Source organism: Berghia stephanieae, chromosome 7, assembly GCF_034508935.2.
Source record: "Berghia stephanieae isolate SIO BIC M18660-M18661 chromosome 7, UCSD_Bste_1.3, whole genome shotgun sequence".
Lineage (NCBI taxonomy): Eukaryota > Metazoa > Mollusca > Gastropoda > Nudibranchia > Aeolidiidae > Berghia > Berghia stephanieae.
In genome coordinates this window covers 30,598,524-30,621,471 of record NC_088366.1, presented here as the reverse complement: position 1 = coordinate 30,621,471, position 22,948 = coordinate 30,598,524, and the positions used below count along the sequence as shown (strand labels likewise).

The 22,948-nt window shown below is 37.2% G+C and overlaps 2 protein-coding genes across 3 annotated transcripts in view; both read left to right on the top strand.

Moving 5' to 3' along the window:
• Positions 1 to 22,948, top strand: part of LOC144977050 (tetratricopeptide repeat protein 38-like) — a 46,897-nt gene that overhangs the window by 14,940 nt on the left and 9,009 nt on the right. For both annotated transcript variants that reach the window (XM_078921777.1, XM_078921775.1), the window contains exons 6-8: positions 819 to 894; positions 2,072 to 2,191; positions 22,172 to 22,231. In XM_078921777.1, the coding sequence (XP_078777903.1) occupies positions 819 to 894; positions 2,072 to 2,191; positions 22,172 to 22,231 (256 nt within the window). The remainder of the gene's footprint in view (positions 1 to 818; positions 895 to 2,071; positions 2,192 to 22,171; positions 22,232 to 22,948) is intronic.
• On the top strand, positions 12,521 to 15,069 carry LOC144977051 (uncharacterized). Its single transcript, XM_078921778.1, has 2 exons — positions 12,521 to 12,971; positions 14,740 to 15,069. The coding sequence occupies exons 1-2, from the start codon at positions 12,587 to 12,589 to the stop codon at positions 14,925 to 14,927; spliced, it is 573 nt and encodes a 190-aa protein (XP_078777904.1). The 5' UTR covers positions 12,521 to 12,586; the 3' UTR covers positions 14,928 to 15,069.

Sequence of the window (22,948 nt, the reverse complement as noted above, 5' to 3'; positions counted from 1 at the left end):
TGACTATTGAAGTCAGTGCAACAGGTCTGAGATCGTTCATAGTTTCAAGTTTTTCTTTTTTTGGAACAGGAATAATTTTTGAAGTTTTCCAAATTTCAGGGATCGAAACGCATTGGAGGGACCAGTTAAAAATATGTGTATAAATGGGGGAAAGCTGGTGGGCACATTCTTTCAATAGTTTTCCTTTCAATCCATCCGGCCCAGCAGCCTTCCTCTCGTTTAGTTTCGAAAATACGAATCTCGTTTCCTCTTCACTGACATAACAGATTGAAAACGTCATATGTTTACAGGGTTGTGCCCCCTTACAAATTGACGCTGTCAGTAGCACACACGATTGTGTTACATATTTTTTGTTTCATTTTTATTTGTTTTGGGGTTTTTTCCTTGTTTATTTTTCTGTTTATTCTCATGTACTTTCTCATTTTTCTTTTATTTGCGTTAATTCAATTCGAAACACATACTCAGTATCTTCAGTGGATGTACAGTCAAGAGTGGTGTGTGTAGGAGAGTGGGAGGATATTACATGAAGGAGTAAGACGTGTACTATAAGCGGTTTCTTTCTTCATTCACTGATGTAATCGGAATTGTGTGATAGTACAAAATACCAAGCGATGGTTTTGTTTGGAAAAAATTTCCATCTGGGATACCAAATCATTTCAGATAAAGAGATGTTTTTTGATGGAGCTTTATTGAAATTTCGTTTTAAAATTTTATAAATTAAAAAACTGGAAATTGGTAGTATTTTGGATTAAGGGTTTTCTATTTATCATTCTGAAGTATATAACAAAAATTGTGACATACTCTCCATTTTTTCCTAGATGCATTTTGAGCCGTCATGCTTTCGGCCTGGAAGAGACAAACTTGTATGCTCAAGCAGAGAAAGAAGCTCGGGAGGTAAATTTGTTTATTTGGTTTTTTTTGAGGGGTTTTTTTCTAATTTTCAAAATGTTTATCTCTTGGGTAGACTTTTTCATATTTCAATTCAGATGATACAAGATGTAAGAAAAATACCTAGTGAAAATGTTTAATTGAAAAAAAAAAATGTTTGAAAGGTTTTTTTTATCTCTCTTTTGTTTTCCTCTCAATCTAGACATTAGATTGCTCTAAACCAGAATCATATCTCATTTTTTTTCCTTGAGCAAGAAACTAACTTTTTCTATTTATTGCATTGAAGCTCTGCAGCTTGCAACTGATTATTTCTGATCTTTATTTATTTATTTTTTAACATACTCTTAAAGTCAAATGGGGGTCCCGATAGCTCAGTTGGTAGAGTATTCGTTTCACATGCAAGGGGACCAAGATTGATCTTAGGTACAGTCGAGATTCTTTCTGACCACCTCTCATTCATACCTGATTCTTGTGGATTAATAATTAGTTCTTTAGAGCAATTAGGCCAATGCCAATTTTATCCCAGAATCTATAGCATGAAATGGACAATAGCAATTGCTTGCTACCCTTTTGATAGGGCGTTATTAGATTGCAAAATACTCCAAACCTAATAGACCCAGCTACCCAATCACTGCTGGAGGGGAGGGGGGAAGGTGTCAGAAATTTTTTTTTACTTCACCGGGATTGAGCTCAGCCACTTTGTATGTGAAGGGAGAGCTTTGCCAACTGAGCTATCGGGACTTCCCATTGTGGATTAATATAAGTGTTGAGTAATTTATGGAAAGCTATTTTTCATCATCATGAAGTCAATTATTATTATTATTATTATTATTATTATTATTATTATTATTATTATTATTATTATTATTGTTATTATATTATTATTATTATTATATTGTTATTGTTATTATTATTATTATTATTATTATTATTTTTATTATTATTATTATTAGTATTATTATCATCATCATCATCATCACTATTATTATTATTATTATTATTATTATTATTATTATTATTACGATTATCATTATTATTATTGTTATTACTATTATTATTATTATTATCATCATCATCAGCATCGTTATTATTATTATTATTATTATTATTATTATTAATATTGTTTTCACTGTTGTTGTTGTTGTTATTATTATTAAAATTATATTTTAATCCATCAACCCAGGCACTATCCATCGAACCAAGGGATGCTTGGGCCACACACACACTCTGTCACGTCTTCGACAAAGTAGGGAGGCACGAGGAACTCATCAACGTTATGGAGAAAACACAGACCAACTGGGAGGTGGGTCAAAATACTTTGTAGAATGATCTAGGGGTCCCAGGATCTGTTGGCAAGCACTCACTTCACAAGCAAAGTGGTTGGTATGGAGTTGAGATTTTTCCGACACTCTGTAGATCCAGCAGAGATTGGGTAGCATAGACTATTATATTTGGTGGAAAGTAATTTGTGATAGACTAGTGTCCTATCCAAGTGGTAGCAAGTGATTGTTACTGTTTATTTAATACAACACAAACTCTCTAGTAGGCAGGCAAGACTAACCTATCAACACTATGGAGAAAGCACCAACCAACTGTTGTTCATTTAATGCTAAAGACACCGGAATAAGTTCTGCCTTTTTGAGCCAAATGGCTCTGAAGGACTAAAAAAAAATAATTATGAAAGAAATTATTTAACAGAAATTTAGTTTCGCCTTTTATGAGTTAATCAAAGCTCACTTTGGAATATCATACTTAAGCATCTTAGAGGAGAACTACATAATTTCTCTAGCAATTTTTGATAATAATTCTTTTTTTCCTAATTGATAATGATATAATTATCGAATACAAAATTGTCCTTTTCTATTTCAACGTGTTTCAATTTCAAGAACTCACATCCCCCACTCTCTAATTTGTCTGTCAGTTGAGGACATCGGATATCCAGCTACGAAAATGCATAAAAACAGGACTTACTCATTTTGGTGATAGATCTTTCTATACAGCAGTACGATCCATTTGGATTCCGCTTCTTTTGTCAGTAAGGGGTGCAGCAGGCCTGTAAATTTTCAGCTCGCAGGCTGGTTTCAGACTTTTTAACAAATTTTAGTTTTCAGTCTTTCAACTGTCAACATTGAGACCCTTTATTATTTTCTTTCATGGAAACTCCAAAGCCTAATAATAGATCGCAATCCACAATGACATCAGTCTAATATTTGACTATTGGGAAAATCTGAAAATTATTAATAACTGCTATTAAGTTTTACCAATTATGATCTCACCATCCATAGTTAGACTGCTTTCGTTGTCCGAGATGGACTGCCACAAGACCATCTTGGATGCTGAGCCATACACGGATGTCCTGAATGGCCCACTCTGATATGTGTGACTAAATGGCGATCAAAACTGGTGCTCGAATGACTTTGGCCACCCTGGGCCCACACACTATGTTATTATGATATGTTTAGGATACAAAAATGTCAGTGTCGGAGTGGCTGCTGCCTAGCAAAATACAGCTGCGTTCATGTCAACAGGGTCACCGGCACGCACAAAATTTCAGCAAGCATCCCAACACAACTTTGGCTGGAATGTGGAATATCAGGATTAGCAAACATACTTATATATTGTCCCTCAAATTCAAAAGCCAGCGTTTGGAGAAAAAATTAGCTTTTTCAAAACTATTGTCCAATCTTTCGCGTCAACTTTCTCCTGTTACAAGGGACTCATCTTTATTCATGCACACAATATTCTCAATTCCAGATCCCAGGCTACATGGTGGTCCAATTAGAGGACACTTCGAGGCTCAAAGGAGGTGTTAGCATTTACGCTAAGGAGCCTTTGACGTTTAGGGTCATTGAGAGTGTGACTTACAGCAATGGGGTGAATAGAATTTCCGTAGAGACAGGGATGTATTTGCACATCTACAAACTGCCAAGAGTGACTTGGTAAGCCATCCTTCCATCTGTCTGGGAGACCTAATTAGCCATTACCACGAGTGGGGCTACCATGGTACCAAGACTGCAACGACCCGCACCTAGTGTACGATCCTACAATCAAGGGTACCCTCAGGGGAACTAGTCATAAAATGACCTTACCCTTGTGACAAAGGGAGCAATTGTAGAACCATTTCAGACTAAGCGGACAGTCCTTGGTGACTTCCTGCAAAGCCAGCATGGACGGCACTTGTCACAACTGGGTGACAACCCCAAGGACACAGTCTCTCCCACTCTGAAGATGGAATTTCAGAAGGCTAACTGGGAGGAACATACTTGGTATCTTGAGCAGGTCTACCCCACCATTCCTCACAAGTCCAAGAACATAACTGGATTTAATAGATTGCTGGTTAAAAGTGTGCTCCACTCCATTCCATGGGGCAAATGGAAATTCTACACCTTGCTGGCCAGAAGAGTCGGAATAGCTGTACAAGGAGAACCAACCAATCCAGCCTCAGGATGTAACTGATAGACTACTTCAGTCTCTTGCAGAAGGAAGAAAGCAATATTGGCAGGAGACTGTTGAAAGTCTGTTGCCAAGAACATGAAAGACCGTAGCAAATTAGTCTTTCGAGAGAAGTATCCGAAAGGCATACAGTACGATTTGGGAATTGCTACCTCAGGACGAAGAGTTCTGGCTCCTGAGAACTTCTGACCTGGCATGTGCTTTGTATGTATTATGCTCCAGTGTAGGGTAGGAGCAAGAACGTTGAGAAGGTACATGTTAAACTTCACAAGTCTATGTACATAGTGTTGGGAATGCTGGCAACAAAGCCTAAAGAAATGGGTCTGATAATGACAGCAATCCAGACCCCAATGTCTGGTGTGAGGTGATTACCCGGCACTGGCTTCCCCATTTCGACCCGAAATAAGTCATGACAATCCTTGTACATGGATTCCCTGACTTCGGACAGGTTGCACATACAAGATGGAAGTTGACTTGGACAAATTCTGTCCCTCGTGGGACGTTGACTCCTCAAAACTGGGAGAGAAATTGCCAGGCTTCTGTACCAGCAAGAGGAGACACTAGGTGGCAACAAATCGAATTAGGTCAAGAACCTGCCTCATGGCAGCAACACCACATCAGTGGGAACTTTTCACCTGTCCCACATGTACATGTTATTGACAAGAATCTGAAAACACTGAGTATCTAGTTGAATGTTGTGTTGTGATGAGGCTACCAGGCAGTTACGCAACTGTACACAAGTGCAGCAAAGATTTCGCATTGTAGTGTGAGACCATTAGAAGCTCCTGTCATCCGAGTTTCACAGTTCTGTAATCGTTCACCGCTCACTATCTAGCTTTATAAGGCCCATTATCAGAATCAAACCAACCAAAAGTCGGTAGTCTTTCTAAAAAATAGGACACCATCATTTTCCTTTACCTATTGACTAAACATGAATCAGCCTGTGTTCACTGGCACTGACTCCGAACGATAGGTCCATAGCCAACTTCCAAGCAAGACGCTGGAAATCAGCCATTTCCTTCGTTTGAATACACAAAATACTGAAACAATAAATGCTTTCAAAAACTCAGTTGGTAAAAAATTCCATGCCTTGAAGTACATATATTTACAATGAATGAGATTTGTTTTAACAGAAATACGTGGCTTATGATCATCAAGTCTGTGGTGAAAAATTATGAATACTTGATCTTTGTGTTTGTAAAAGTGATTTTGTGTGTGGTAGTTATATTGTCCATACACCAATCTGATCTTTTCTTTTGTTTGCATTAACTGTTATAGATTATATTTGCAAAAAGAACAGTGTATTTTAAGGTCTTTTGACACAATGTAACCCTTAATTATTATGATCATGAGTTTATAAGAAAAAGCTTTTTTCGTGTTCAAATCTAAAAAATGATATCAGAATCGAACTCAACACCTAGAAAAGTCAAACCTAGGCTTAGGCATATATTTTTGATACATTTTTACCATATATTATTTCAAATTTAATTGGTATTTAATTTCCTTTTCATTCAAAATGGTCTTGTGACACAATTTTCTTATGGTATTTCCCACCAACACCTTTTGTGTATATTATTCTCATAACACTTGTTGATTCATCTTGCTTCTTTTGCGACTGACTACTATAACTACTACTACTACTTTGCGGCTATGTGGTCTAGTGGTGTGACACTCACTTTTGGATTGGAAGGTTCTGGGTTCGAGCCTCACTCGGCGCATAGTTGAGTCCTTGGAGAAGGTTCTTTGCTCATATTCTCTCACCATACTCAGGTGTAAAATGAGTACCTGGCCATTAACAGTGTTGTCTCTGTCGAAAAAATTGTAATATTGCCTCATGTCATGTACCGTCCTACATGTTAAATGTTGTTGTTGGCCAGGAACCTATTGTAAAGCGCTTTGAGCACGTTAAGTGGATATTGCGCTATATAAATGCTCAATTATTATTATTATTACTACTATTTCTACTACTACTACTACTATTTCTACTACTACTAATGCTATTCCTTATACTAATACTATTATTACTACTACTACTACTACTACTACTACTACTACTACTACGGTTATGTGGTATTATTGTATGCCTCTCGCTTTCAGATCAGAAGGTCCTGGGTTCGAGCCTCGGTCAGCGCATAGTTGAGTCCTTGGAAAAGGCTCTTTACTCACATTCTCTCACTGTACTCAGGTGTAAAATGAGTACCTCGCCGTCAACAGCCTTTTCTCTGTCGGAAAAATTGTAATACTATCACCTAAAAGCCGTCATGTCTCGTTCTACATGTTACCTTTAGCTGTTGATCAGGGACCCTTTGTAAAGCACTTTGCCCACATTTAGTGGATATTGCGCTTTATAAAAAACTCTATATAGCTCTTTATACTACTAGTACTACTACTACTATTACTACTACTACTATTTATGCTATTAATACTATCACTGCGACTATTACTATTACCAACTACTCTACTATTACTCTACTGTTACTAGTACTATTACCACCACCATCAACACTACTACTACTACTACTACTACTACTACTACTACTAATACTAATACTACTACTACTACTGCTACTACTACTACCACTACCACTACTACTACTACTACACTACTACTACTACTACTACTACTAATACTACTACTACCACTACTACTACTACTACTACTACTACTACTACTACTACTACTACTAATACTAATGCCGTCGCTACTGCTTCTGCTTCTCCTCCACCTCCGCCTACTACTACTCCTACTCTCATCTCATGTAGTTCCATATCTGAAGCAGACGTCGGAGGTCATCTTCCGCCAAGCTGATCTATCTCTTGCCAATTCTATTAAAGCAGCGCCACCTTTCTCAGCTTCATCTGTCCAAGTTCTTATCCCTTTCAAATACGTTATTCTTTGTCTTCCTCTTATTCTTTTTCCATTCATCTTTCCAGTCAAGGCGAGTATTTCCAAACCAGGGTGGCGGATAATGTGTCCTAAAAATTCCATTTGGCGTTTGATGATTTTTGTTATCAGTGATCTTTTTCTGTTTGCCATTTCTAAAATTTCTTCATTTCTTTTCCTTTCCATCCATGACACCCTCATCATTCTTCTGTAAAACCACATTTCCACTGCCTCCAGTCTTTTAACCATGGTCTTGTTTATGGTCCAGCTCTCACAACCATATAGCAGCACAGACAGTACATAGCAATCCAGGACTTTGATTTTTGTTTTCATGCTAATATTCCTGTTTTTCATAATTGTATGCAGCTGGTTGAATGCATTCTTCGCCATACCTATTCTTTTCTTTATTTCACAATCTGATTTTCCATTGGATGTTACATTGAAGCCTAAATATTTGAAACATTCAACTTGTTGTATTGTTTGTCCTCTGCTTGTTATTACACAGGCTGGTGGGTTATTATTTTTAGATACCGTCATACATTCTGTTTTAGATATATTCAGTTCCAGTCCCATATTTTCACTACTCCTGACTACAACATCCAGTAATTCTTGTAGTTCATGTTCAGATTCTGCCAGTAGAACCGTATCATCTGCATACCTCAGATTTGTTACATTCTTTCCTCCAATACACACCCCCTTCTTATGTTCGATATCTCTTAATATCATTTCACTATAGAGGTTGAATAAATCTGGAGACAAAACACACCCCTGCCTAACTCCTCTTCTAATAGGTGTAAAACTGCTTAGTTCGTTGTCGACACGCATTGCTGCTTCTTGTTCCCAGTACAAATTCCGTAATATTCTTAAATCTTTACCATCAATGTCCAAGGATGATAGAATTTTGAATAGTTTTTCGTGTTGTACTTTATCAAAGGCTTTTGAATAGTCGATGAAACACATATACAGATCTTTATTTACTTCAATACATCTTTCCATCAGCATTGATAATGTGAATATTCCATTTCTGGTACCCTTGTCCTCAACAAAACCAAATTGCATCTCCCCAATTTCAGGTCGTATTTTATTTCTTATTCTTAGTAAAATTATCTTCAAAAGAATTTTTGTGAGGTGGCTCATTAGGCTAATAGTTCTGTGTTGTTCACAATCAACTGCCCCTGGCTTTTTTGGTAGTGCTATAAAAATGGATCGTTTCATATCAGTTGGCATTTTTCCTGTGTCATACACTTGATTTAGAAGGTTTGTGATGAATTCAATCCCCCATTCACCCAGGCCAGTCAAGGCTTCAATTGTTATGGCATCAGGTCCTGCAGCTTTTCCATTTTTCATGCTTTTCATGACGTTCCTAACTTCATCTTTCATTATAGAAGGCCCTTCCAGTTCTTTTATCATAGGCATTTCTCCTCGATTATCAAAAAAAAGTTCTTCAATATATTCTGACCATCTGTTTAGAATGCAGTCTTTGTCCATGATGGTGTTTCCACGCTTGTCTTTGATGCATCCACTTTTAGCACCTGATTTAGTTTTGTTTGTCACTTCTTTGATTTTCTGATGGAAGAATTTGCCATTTTTTTCTTTGCAGGACATTATATAGTGACATTGTTCATTTATCCAGTCTTCTTTAGCTTCGTTGCATTTTCTTTTTATCTGCCTGTTCAGAGTCTTGTATTTTTCTTCCTGATTTTTGGCCTTTCTTCTCTCATTCATTAATTCTAATATCTCTGGAGTAATCCATTTCTTCTTCTGCAACTTAAGTGTGGTTGGAACATTTTCTTCTAATGATGCAGCAACACTGTCTTTAAACTGCTCATATTTCTCTTCTATATCTGTTAGTTCTCCAAGCACTTCAAACTTGTTTCTTACTGATAGTTCAAATTTTTCTTGTATCTTCTGTTCCTCCCGGAGAATGTCTAGTTGGTATTTAGGTTTAGCCTTTGCTCTTTTGCAGATTTTCAATTTAACTCGTATGGGGCATAGCACAGGTATATGATCGCTGTTACAGTCAGCCCCCGGCATAGATTTGGCATACAAAACCGAGTTTCGGAAACGTTTGCTGATGAGTATGTAATCTATTTGGTTTCTCACTCCATCTCCAGGACTTTTCCATGTCCACTTCCTTCTATTGTGGTTTGTTGACCAAGTATTTGTGATTGTCAGATCATGTTGACGGCACCATTGAATAAGACGATCACCTCTGTCATTTTTGTCTCCCAGACCATGTGGGCCCACAATATCTTCTATTCTTTCTCGGCCCACCTTGGCATTAAAATCGCCCATGATGAGTTTTATGTCTGAAGACTTAAACTGATGCATTGCTTTATCTATTTGTTGATAGAAATTTTCCACTTCTTCATCATCGTGACTGGTGGTTGGGGCGTATATTTGTAAAATATCAAAATCAAAAGGTTTTGCTTGTAGTTTGATTGCCATTACTCTGTCTGATATGGGCCAGAATCCTTTGACTGCTCGCGCCGTTTTATTATCTAGTATAATTCCAACTCCCCTTTGGTGTTCTCCTCCTCCTGAGTATATAATTTTACAGTCATCATAATTAAGTTCTCCTGCTCCTTTCCATCTAACTTCTGATAATCCTAAAACATTGATATTCAATCTCTTCATTTCCATAACTACATTTGCTAATTTTCCTTTCTGGTACAGACTTCTTACATTCCATGTTGCTGTTCGTAATGTTTGGTGGTGCACAGTAGCTGGATGACGGTCGAGAGTCACCTGTTCACCTGCATGACTATCTCTACCGGACGAGGCTGTAATCGAGTTGCTCGAAAAACATCCATTGACGTCGTTGACTAGATTCGCTTGGACGGACATCATGACGATCTTGGGATGATACGTCAGTGGTTTCCCGTTGCCTTCTGACGGATTTTTATCTGGTTTACTCCATAGCCTTTTGACCTCCCGGTCATAACCCACAAGGCAGTGGGAGCATTTGGCAGGTTTTAAGGCGCCTCCCATTCACCTTGATAGTCCCTTCATAGAGTATATGAGGCATTTTGTATGTGTAGCTGTGCTGCCAGACTACCCAACCTCACTCTCCACGACTATCGCCAGTTGGTCCGCGGCTTTACAGCTAACCTATAGATCAGGATCTGTAGGCCGTTCCACGATCCGCCACCTGTGGACGCGCTGGGTTGGGGATGGTCGCCCCAGCTGTACCCAGCTACTCCTACTAGTCCTCCTAATTAGTGCCGCGCTGAGGACCGGACCGAGGACCGGTCCCACGGTCTTTTAGCTGTGAACCGTGGTCCGGTCCCAAAGAGGAAGACCGCCGGCGGTCCTCACTTCTTATCACCTTTCAACGGTCTGGTGCCATACTACTTCCCCAGCGATTCGTTGCCTCGGTCCTTTGCCTATCTTCCACCAATCACCACCCATCCCACTTAATTAATCGCACCCACCCCCCTTTGCCATACACTAAACGACACAGACGACCATAGAGGCAGACGACCACCTCCCTCCACTCCGCAAACCGCCCTTTCGTGTGTGAGATGGGGGGAACAGGAGGCGCACGCCTTGGACGATTCCATTATACGGGGTAAATTTCAAAATTTACTACACCATAATGATCGCAATGACAATGATCTATGATGAAGGCATGACCCCTCTTCTCTAATGGGTTATTGTTTGAAATGTATGTGACTACTAAAGATGTGTGTGTGTGTGTGTGTGTTTGTGTTTGTGTGTGTGTGTGTGTGTGTGTCTCGAACCTAGCAAGTTGCAAGTCTGATTTTTTGTTTTCTTTTGTCCATCTCTTGTCGCCACTCCTTTCTATCGCATTGTTGTCATTTAAAATAATACAATAATATTAAAATTTCGTTTGGTGTTTTAACTAATCAAATAATATGAGTTTCATTAGTTTCTTCCTTCCAAAAAAACCAGTTATAACGTCTGTATTTTTAAAAGGTCCAATAGAATATTTGGGGACCCCGATAGCTCAGTTGATAGAGCACTCTCTTTATACGCAAAGGGCCAGAGATCGATCCCGGGTGCAGTCGAGTTTTTTTCTGAATCCCTGTCTACTCAGCAGTGAATGGGTAGCTGGGTTTGTTAGATCTGGCGAAAAGTCACCATCGACCCCACTTATTACTTATTACTCATTACCGCATCCACCCCCTCTTATTATAACTTCACGTCTCTCTCTTACTCTTCAATGCTCGCTGCCCTCTCATGTGTGTGTGTGTGTGGGGGGGGGGGGGGTAGGAGTTGCGTGTGTGTATAAACGCCACGAACAACTCACTCAACGCCTTGGGGGTTTCCATTTTCCCCGTTAAGGGAGGTAAATTTCAAATTTTATTCACGCTAAATTATCGAAGTAACAATGAAGTACTGTGATCAAATAAAGAAGGCATAACCCCTCTTCTCTAATTAGGTTACAATTTGAAATGAGTGTGACTACTCCGTGTGTTTTACTCCTGTAGACCACGGTTTTCATCGTGTAGCGGTCTTTAACGGTTCAAGAATGAACGATCCCATGGTCCCAAAAGTCAAAACGGTCTCTCAGGAATGTTCAATGTCGAAAAGGACCGCCGGTCCTAGGACCGGTCCTTGCGGTTTTCATTTCCCAGGGACCGTAGAACCGTGGTCCTTAAGCTTGCCAAGGACCGCCCCGCACTACTCCTAATACTTCTTCTCATACTTCCCCTCCCCCCCCCTCCTCCTTCTAGTACTACTACTTCTACACCTACTACTACTACTACTACTACTACTACTACTACTACTACTACTACTACTACTACTACTACTACTACTACTACTACTACTACTACTACTACTACTACTACTACTACTACTACTACTACTACTACTACTACTACTACTACTACTACTACTACTACTACTACGACTACGACTACTACTACTACTACTACGACTACTATTACTACTGATATTATCGTTAACACTACCACTACTATAACAACCACCATTCCCACCACCATCACCACAACACCATCTGCTACTGCTACTGACTACTACTAGTACTACTACTACTACTACTACTACTACTACTACTACTACTACTACTACTACTACTACTACTACTACTACTACTACTACTACTACTACTACTACTACTACTACTAAAATAATAATAAGAAGAAGGAGGAGGAAGAAGAAGAAGACTCTACTACTGCTGCTCCTGCTAACTACCACTACTGCCACTCAGCCCGAAGAGCTGGAAAAAAAATAATTGAATTGCGAATCATGCATTTACCGAAAGTACGAGGCCGTCTCCGAGTCTCGGTTTTTTGTTGTTTTTTTTCCGCGGCATTGTTGGTTCTTTCATGCACTGATTCCGTATTACCAATCTAGATAAAATATCAAAAGATGTCTGAGACTTTCATTGATCGCAGTGCAGATATCAAGGCAATAGATGCATCCGTTAAAAACAGATTTCAATTTAAGTGGTCTTGGCTGGAAGAGAAAGATTCAATCGGCAACGTTTTGTCTGATTATATCCGAAAAATCCCAGAGCCTGGACTATGTTATTGTTTGATTTGCGAACGACGGTTGAATTATGGTGCTAGAGGCAAATCTTGTTTGACTCGACATGTTGAAACCTCGTATCACAAAGCTCGTGGTAAAGAATTGAAGAACAACCAAACAGTCCCAGCCTCTAGTTTTGGTGATGGAGCCCCATCTGAAACATCTGCGACACCTGGACCGAGTCCGAGTCGACCCCATGGCGCTGCACCAAATGTACCCGAGTCTTGTGAGTGTTTTAATATTTTAGATTTATTTACTTATGTTTTTGGTTAATGAAGACTTGGTTGAACTTGTGTAGTGTAGTGTATGATTGGATTTCGAGTTTGAGATAAAGTGATAGAAAAGACAACTGCAGTGTCGAAATTGAAAAGACTTGATGATTTGAATTACAAAATTACAGTGATTTATTACACTGTGATTATCCCCAGACACCTGTCTGGGGATAACGAATTTTCATTATCCCCAGACACATATTTGAAACTCCGCTCTTTTACTTTTAAACAATTATCCACATTCCAGAATATTGAGTGTTTCCAAATGCACATAGAAATAAGGAAAGTTAATAAAATTAAAATATCTATAAAAACATAAAATTAACCAACATTAAATCAGTTGTTACTACATATATACAATATGCGTCGACTTCGAAGTGGGTGTCATGGCCGAATGGTTTAGTCGTCTGCCCTGGAAGTTTTACCAGAATCGACGTTATGGGTTCCAATCCTGGTTCCAACACTTTTTTTTTTTTTTTTAATTCTGTCTTCTTTTTACAGAACGTTGCAAGGGATAAATGTCCCATCCATTTGTGCGAGACTATTTTTTTCTCCTTTTTGTTTGGCCTTTTGTTCCGTTTCTGAGCATGAATTTCTTAAAATTGTTTTTATTTTTTTTTAAATTATTGTTTGTTTTTTTCTCCTCTATCTGACCATTTGGTCACTCTCTGAATATTTTTGTTTGTTTGCTTTTTCATTATTTATTCTTTTTAGTTTTAGACACTTTTTGAGATCGGAGCGGGGACGAATACGGCAATTTGCTAGAAACTAGAAAGGAACCAAGAGAGAGAGAGAGGGTTTATTTTTAAAAAGAGGTGGGGGGAGGATGGATGGGACATTTATCCCTTGCAACGTTCTGTAAAAAGAAGACGGAATAAATAAAAAAAAAGGGGGCAGAACCAGGATTTGAACCTGCAACGTTGATTCTGGTAAAACTTCCGGGGCAGACGACTAAATCATTCGGCCATGACACCCACCTCGAAGTCGACGCATATTGTATGTAGTCAACTGATTTAATGTTGGTTAATTTTATGTTTTTATAGTTATTTTATTAACTTACCTTATTTCTATGTGCATTTGGAAACATTCCATATTCTGGAATGTGGATAATTGTTTGATAGAGCGGAGTTTCAAATATGTGTCTGGGGATAATGAACACATAGCATCAATTCAGTAGAACAATGACATAGTGAAGAGCTGCTGTAGGCAGAAGAAAATAGTATTGATAAAATACCTACGTATCAGTAGTTCGTTATATCAATAAGAAAGACGTTGATTGTACTGCAGTTAGAGGTGGTCGGTGGTTCAGATAAGTAAGTTTAAAGTAAGTACTGCAGTTAGTAGGTACTCAATAATAGCGATTCCACTATGGGGTAACTTAGTTACCCCCAACATAGGAATTGGTATATAGGGGGGGGAGAGGGGGGGTGGTTCTCTTTGGAAAGTGGGGGCATAAAGTTACCCCCATTTGTAAAAAAGTGGCATGTTGCAAAATCGCAAATGGTCACTATGTTATGCAATTTTTTGTAACCATTTGAGCAGAAACCGTTGTAAAAATGAATTTTTGAGGACTACTGAAAAGGTCAGAGAAAAATTCGAATTATAAAAAGTTATCTTAAAAGTAAAATAACAAGGCCTGGGGTAACAAAGCTACCCCTGAAGTACAAATGGGGTTAATTATTCGAGTAAGATCTTATCTGTCTGCTTTTATTTCATCGACAGTGACTGCACAACATATCCAAGAACTTCCGAAACCTCCAAGCATGGAAGACAGAGTTTCCCATCAGGAAGCAATGCTGTGTTCTTTCATCGCAGAGCATTCCCTGCCACTGTCTTGTGTTCCAGGTTTGATAAACTTGGTGCAAACTCTAACTCAAGATCCAGAGGCGCTAGAGTCTCTTTCAATGTAGTGTCAGACTGCCACATACCGAAGTAAGGGTTGCATGAGGTGGAGAAAGAAAAACAGATCAAGAAACTACAACTTAATATATACTAAGTCTCAATTCAGATGAGAGTGTCACCAAGCATGGCAATAAACGGATTTTAAAGGCATTTTTTGTTTGGGTTTTGGTTTGTTTGTTTTGGGTTTTGTTTTTTTTTTTTAGGGGGGGGGGGGGTTGATGAGGCAATGGAAAGAAGGAATATATTTATGCTTTTCGAAGGAAATGGCAGTTGTCATTGCTGAAACCATCTACAGAACAACCCCTGAATAACAACATTGCTCCGAACTGGAAAATTATGTCATTAATCCAGGGTTTTCAAGATGGCAGAAAAGGGGGTGTGGTGAGACCAGTGAATACATAATAGTGCGATTTGCGGATCAGAACAATGCTCAGATCAAAACGTGTATTTCTCATTTTTTCCAAAGGATAAAGTAGTTACACTTTCACTCTCCAATGTGTATTGATCATAAATAGTTCTTCAAATAAGACAAGAAAATCAATAGTCAATGTGGTAATACCGCACAAGAACATTGATGCACACATCTAGTTTTGATTTTAATTAAGATCCTTGCAATACTGCTGATGAGTTTTAAAATACCGAAAGTTTTATTCCAAGCGAACCAAAATTTACAAGCGCTTAAAATTATTAGACCCACATCTACTAAATTTTAAAAAATAAAAAACTGGGAATTATCGTCAAATTTGGACTGATGTTTAGAAAAACAAATGATTTTTCTAATGAAAATAATAGAGTGAAAGAGGCTGTTATTGTTTTTCCTGCTATTGCAAACATATTATAAGTCCATAAATATCCATTATTTCTCCCAATGAACACAGCATTGCCTGATATCAGTAAACAAGGAAGGTTAATTGACCCTTGAGAATTCCATCCAATGATAAACTAATTCTTTTGCTGTGGTTCCATATGCTCTAGATTTGATTCCACATAGTGCATTAAACATGTATTCTGATTGGTCGCAAACAAAGTGATATAATTTGGAGTGGGGGGAAAAAAGGGTTTCTTATTGGTTATTGAGAGTATGAGATGACGATGGTTGGGTATCAAGCATCTGTATCAACTGCCGATTATTGTTATAAAAATGTCACAAAACAAGGGTTTTACTCAAATGTATGTCGCTATTTTGGTGATTTTATACTAAAAAGATATCGCAAAAATATCGGGACCTGAGTTCAATGTCACTAGCCAGGGGTTGTCGTTATTCAGAGGTTGCACTGTATATTGTGGTATCTAGAGAATGATGGAGGATAACTTTCCCTTAACAAACCTTATATCCATCCTGTCAGATAGTGAAACATACATGAGGGGATGTAAATAATAATGTGTTGGTTTTTTTTTTTAAATAGAAGCTGCCGACCAGGATAACATTATATTGTGATTTGTTTTAGGATTTTTCATCAAGCCCTGATTTGAGAGAGGATATTTTTTCTTTATCTAAATTATTTAGTGTTAAAGGATATCTCTGAATGATTGTGCTGAAAGGCTTGACTCGATGAATCCATTTTATACTGTTTTTTGGGGTTTTTTTTGTTGTTCTTGGTATCTAAGAATGATAATCAAGGAATTGTACTGTGAATGTTAGCTCCTCTGAGAGAGAAAAGATATTTGATGTTTCGAGAAAGTTGAAGTGCAAGAATTTAAATCGAGCGGGAAAAGAAAGAAAACTTCCAATTTGTAATAAGATATTTGTTTAAAAGAACAAGACACCATTCTTCAAATTTGCTGCATTATCTATTCTTTTTTTGTTGAGAATGTCACATTTTGACTTCGGAACGAAAAAAACAACAAAGAACACTACTTTCCATCTGCTTCATGACAAACAAGTAGAAACATTTTCAACCTTTTTAAAGTATTTTGTCAAGCCAGAATATCTCGGAGTCTGGGAAAAACTTAATCCAACTTGATTCATCCATAGATAATTTATTATTTTTTGCCTGTTGAATATATTTATGTCAGGCAGTGCAGTGATGTCCCGCCTTTCTGATTTGTGTGATGCAACCCAATGGAAGTAGAATCTCATCACTAGCTACCAGAAAGTAGCAATATACATGCAAAGCAATCCATTATTTCGACTGCTTTCACTGCTGGACCCCAAAGTATTTGGACAGACAAAATCCTGCATTATTCTCCAAAAGGTGCTTGAGTATGTCCCTACCATCAGTGCCCTGAATTTCAAATGGGAAATAATTTACAATCAGATCTGGATATCATCCCTAATGACTTTGAATTGGATATGTGGTGGGACAGTGTGTCCTGACAGGAATCTCAGTGAATTACAGATTGTGTCAGCCTGTCTTTCTATTTTCAAATGTTCTAGAATGGAGCAGTCATCCAGCATAACAAAGGAAAATATTTTATTAATGGCTGTTCCAACATATAAAGCTATTCAATTCATTAAGTATCCTTGTTGAACCCACACTAAAAAAAAATCATCATTGTGATGTCCATCTGGCATCACTCATCTCCCTTTGTTCATCATAAGATCATCAAATGGTAAGTACAATTTTTTTTTTCTGTGTATTGTCTACTTTAAAGTATGCCATTATTGACTGCAAATAGCATTTGTACGTTTAATCATCTCTATAATCAGTTGAGTGGATATGTATTTCATACTAAATGTTATTAACATATTGACCGAATATTTTCAGACTTTTTGAAAAATGGGCATTTACACAATCCCGGGGCTGTGTCAAGGAATTTACATTAAGAAAAAGCTTAAAACTCATCCTTTCCTTAAATTTTTATTATATATAGGTGTTTCCTGCTTGATTAGATCATTAGTCATTTTTTATTTTGTTTTTAATTTTAGTCTTCAATCTCAAATATAATTTTTTATTCTATTTTGTAAAACATGCATATTTAGTGTGTGAGTGTTCGACTGTTGTATAGATCTTTGCACATTGTGAGATTGTTACATTTAGTGGAGTGGTATTGTAAAGCACTTTGAGTTTTCGGCATTTAGTGCTATAAATTATAAAACAGCACTGAATTCCTATTATTATTATTGATAAACCTAAAACTGCCCCAATTACATTAATCGAATGCACTATAATTGACGAATAACCAATACTATGACATGTGCAATAACTTTTCTTTGTATTACCAGTGCAAAAAACAGCTTTTATTAACTATTTTAAAACAGAATTTTTTAATGACCTGTAAAATATCTTTTAGTGTTCCTTGTTTGAGGGCCAGTGATTTTGACATTAATGTCCATTAGTATAAGATCATTATTATTATTACAGTCCGCTTTGGTTAATCGCAACCCCAGAAATGGAATTATAAATCTAAACTCCAGCACGGTTTCCTCAAATGTCCCGAATTTATTTCTTATTATTCTTTGTTATCATTCCATTCCTTCCTCAAACTAATTTTTACCTCTATTATTATTGTTATTATTATTATTATGAATATTATTATTATTATTATTATTATTATTATTATTATTATTATTATTATAACAATGTGTCATGCCTGTTGGATCACAGGCTGGCTGGTTACAATGATATGATAAAGATTATTGATATCAATCTTATTTTTATTATTATTAGTAGTAGTAGTAGCTGTAGTAGTAGGTATCATTAATTTTATTATTATTATGATTATTTTTGTTGTTGTTAATTTATTTATTTTTTATTACTCTTACATAGTTGCCTCATAAGAAATTGTAGATTGTCAGGCAGATTGATGATATTTTAGCAATCTTGTGGATTTTTGAGGAATTACTCTCAGCTAATTATCTGACATTGCGGTTATTTGCAAAAGAAAAATCCCAAATTTTGCAAGCGGAAAACAGCAAAATTCGCAAAACATTTGAAAAAAAATTGCGATTAATTTTCCTAAAAACCCATAATTAGTTCAAGAAAGGGAAAGGCATTTGTTTGTTTTTAAGGATTACAAGGCGCTTGCAAACAAATGTAAGGGGTCATATCAGCACCAGTAAAAGGAAGAAAATGGGATAGTAAAAAAGAAACTATCTTGATTAATTATCTTTCACATTCTACACGAGCTATCAAATTAAAAGAAAATATATTCGTCTTTTCTTTTATTTTATTTCATTTTTTTTTCCTTTAAAAAAAAATTGTGTTATTGGTTTGTTTTTTTTACTGTGTACAATCTCAAAAATTTGCATAAAATTGCAGATTTTGCAAACAAAAAAAAATAAAAAGTGCAGAATTTGCGGCCACAGTGCAAATCAGAGATCTTTTGCCTCGGTGGGGTTCCTGTCCTCCCATAGTGGGCAGGGGGGTACATACTGTGTCTTCTATCCCCTTATAACTGTTTTCCAACATGCTCTCTGTCTTTGTCTTGGAATGAGATTACTTGGTTTTGTCCTGGCCTGAGTCCTGGCTCGGAGGGAAACAGTCAAATGCATAGTTATTGTTTTGGGAGATGATTTTTTTTTTTTCCTTGTAAATCATCTCTCTATTATGTATTATTATATTTATTTTCAATGTATAATTTAAGCATTTGAGTGTATTCCTCTTTGTTGGATTGTGTGCTTGTGTCTGGATGAGACTTATAGGTGATCTCAAACTAAGTACATTGGTGGTATGCTCTTGGAATCTACATCTGATCCCTCTTTGTTCCCATTTCCCCTTTGTCTTACTTTTTCTTGGGTGCTTTACGTGTAATTCTATAACTTTTTACTATCCCATTTTCTTCCTTTTTCAGGGCTGAGAATCTTCCGCCTAAATGATGGTTTATCTCCGCCCATCCCCATCACAATTCCTCCTTTTTCAAATTTTTTGGGATAAATAAACAGTGATTTAAAGAATTTATCAGAAATTTTCGGGTGAATTTGCCATGTCAAACATTTTCCTCAAAACCACAAAATCACCATTATGTCTTATGTCATATTTTGACACGTGTGCTCAATCTCGTGAAATTAGGTGACGGTCCCGTTTTTTTGACGTCGGGCCAGACAGAATGGCACCAGATGTCACAATTGACACAGAAGGCGAGTGGTGTAATTTGATTAGCTATTTGATGGTTGAAGGCCACGGGGAGGGACAAATGGGTTGTAGGCCTTTTTGATCTCTCTCTCTCTCTCTCTCTCTCTCTCTCTCTCTCTCTCTCTCTCTCTCTCTCTCCTCTCTCTCTCCTCTCTCTCTCCTCTCTCTCTCTCTCTCTCTCTCTCTCTCTCTCTCTCTCTCTCTCTCTCCTCTCTCTCTCTCTCTCTCTCCTCTCTCTCTCTCTCTCTCTCTCTCTCTCTCTCTCTCTCGCTCGCAACCATCCATTAAATCATCTGGTTATACAGAGATAATATATTAGAATAAAGCAATGGTGATTGGCTTAGTTAACTATTCTTTCTTTTTACCTTGGACAATGGCTTTAAATTTGAGAGATTCTTAGGTTGTATTTATAAGTTGAGTAACCACTAGGTTTCGGTACCCTAACAAAGATATTGTAACCTGCTTTATATAGTAAAAACCAAAACAAAACACTGGCCTTTTATTTGAATACAATTGTAGGCATTTAGGGACAATTCATTAAATGTTTACAAATAGTAAATTTATGTCTTATTATAAGAATGGATTTATACTAGTAATAGTAATATACAATTACATAATACTAATATAAAACTATGTTCCTGTTATTTTTACACTTTGCTTATGTTTGATCGATAGACCGAGACACTTTCTTCCTTTTTGACAAATTGCTATCATCATCACTGAATAAAAACACTCACCAAAACCACTACATCAACATCTCTACCACCATTACTATTACAACCACCACCACATCATCCCTACCACCACTACTACTTCAAATAACACCACAATATCCCTACCACCACTACTACTACAACTACCACCACATCATCATTCCTACCACAACTACTACAACCACCACAACACAATCATCTCTAAGACTAAGACCACTACTACTAAAATCACCACCACATCATTATCTCTACCACATCATCCCTACCACCACTCCTACTACAACCAACACCACACCATCATCCCTAACACCACTATTACTACAACTACCACCACATCATCATTCGTCATTCCTACTTCCACTTTAACCACCACCACATCATCATTCGTCATTCCTACTTCCACTTTAACCACCACCACATCATCATCCTACTACAACCACCACATCATCATCCCTACCACCACTACTACTACAACTACCACGACATCATCATTCCTACCACAGCTACTACAACCACCACCACACAATCATCCATATGACCACTACTACTACAATCACTACCACATCATCCATACTACCACTACTACTACAATCACTGCCACATCATCCCATCCCTACCACCACTACTACTACAACCACCACCACATCATCATCGCTACTACAACCACCAAATGTAATTACACTTTCAACTTTTGAAATTCAACTGGGTCGTGTCAGATATTGCTGCGAGACAAATTTTGGATCGCATCTCAGTAAATTTTAGTGAAATTCAAATTTATAGGTTATGGTCACATGGATGGGTCATGATCTTCACGATGAAAATTTCCTCCTTTTTTGTGACCAGTCATTCTCACCCCTGTTTTTACTGGCGCTGATATAATCTAAATGTTTTGCAAGCGCCATAAAACCCTTAAAAACAGAGATCTTTTGCAGCCGCGTTGCCTTGTCCGAATGATCTGAATTTCCTAGGTTTGAGCTCCGCTCTGCACAGCACAAAGTTGACTCAGAAAAAGCTCTTTAAATTTATCACATTTTTCTCTCTCACCATACTCAGATGTATAAATGACATGCATTGCTGGTAGGTAACAGTCAGAAAAATATAGCACCAGGCGTCCTTGCTGATGGCTTTAAAAGCACTTTGAGCACATTTTAGTGGTTATTGGATAGTGGATCCTATATGAAAGCTCACCTTTTTAAAACCGTAAACGGTCTCAATAGCTCACATGCGAAGGGACTGAGATTAATCCTGAAGATATTTTTCCAGACCTCCATTTCACTCAACAGTGCTTAAGTAGCTGGATCTGTTAGATCTGGCAGAAAATTCCTTCTAATAGACTAATATCCTTCTATCCAAAGGGCAGCAAACAGTTGCTATTCTCCATTTTACGCTTTAGCAACTGGAAGAAACTCTGACCTTATGGATCTGAAGGACTATACTATTTTTAACATCGTCAACCAACATCACTACAATTATTTCTTTTGTTGCCAACATTGTTTTGTTATATACCTTCTCCTTTTATTCCAGTATGGAACCAATCTTGCCTGTCACAATTTCTGGCATTGGGCCCTCGGTGCAATTGAATTGGTGAGTCAGAAATCTAAGGTTGAGATTTTTCCTCTTTTATTTTCATCTACATATTATAGCATGACCCATCATCTCTATATGGCACTATATCATTGCAGTCCATATGACGAAATGGGATTTTAATCTACAATTAAATAGAAATGTGTGTCATTTAAAGATAATAAACCATAGAAATTTAACCCAAGTCTCAAATCTTTTAGTATGGATTCAATTTTCAGCATCATAATCACCCGAACATGACATCGCTTTGGGGCAGTAGCTCAAAACCATTTATTATTTTCAAACTATCTGACACCAAACAAATCATTATCTATTGCGTAAGATTAGTGCTAGGGGTCAATTAATTAACTATTTAAGGCTGTAAATGATGTATTTGATATAACACTTAACCAAAGCAATTCTAAACTGAATGAAAATCATTGTTAAAATGGCAGAATAGAATAAATGAAAAAATAACCAATAAATAAAATCATTTAGAGAGATCTTCCCCATAAGAGTGTTAAAGAGTTGGAAATTGTTTTGAATAGTATCTGTAAAATTTACTTTTGGGCAGCTATACTCTTAGTATTGGTCAACATTTATATTTCAATCTGAGCGACTTGCAAAATGAAAGATTTGATTGTTTATATGGAGACTTCAATAGCCACTCCCCAAGCTGGGGATACAATGACTTAGACAGAAAAGGTGAAACCATTGAAAATTGGCTTACAGACAGTA

What these genes read in the sequence shown, in the direction of transcription:
- LOC144977051 (XM_078921778.1), top strand. Translation starts at nt 12,587, where the DNA reads ATGTCTGAGACTTTCATTGATCGCAGTGCAGATATCAAGGCAATAGAT. An exon ending in ACCAAATGTACCCGAGTCTT is followed by an intron (nt 12,972 to 14,739) that starts GTGAGTGTTTTA and finishes TTTCATCGACAG; the next exon opens with TGACTGCACAACATATCCAA.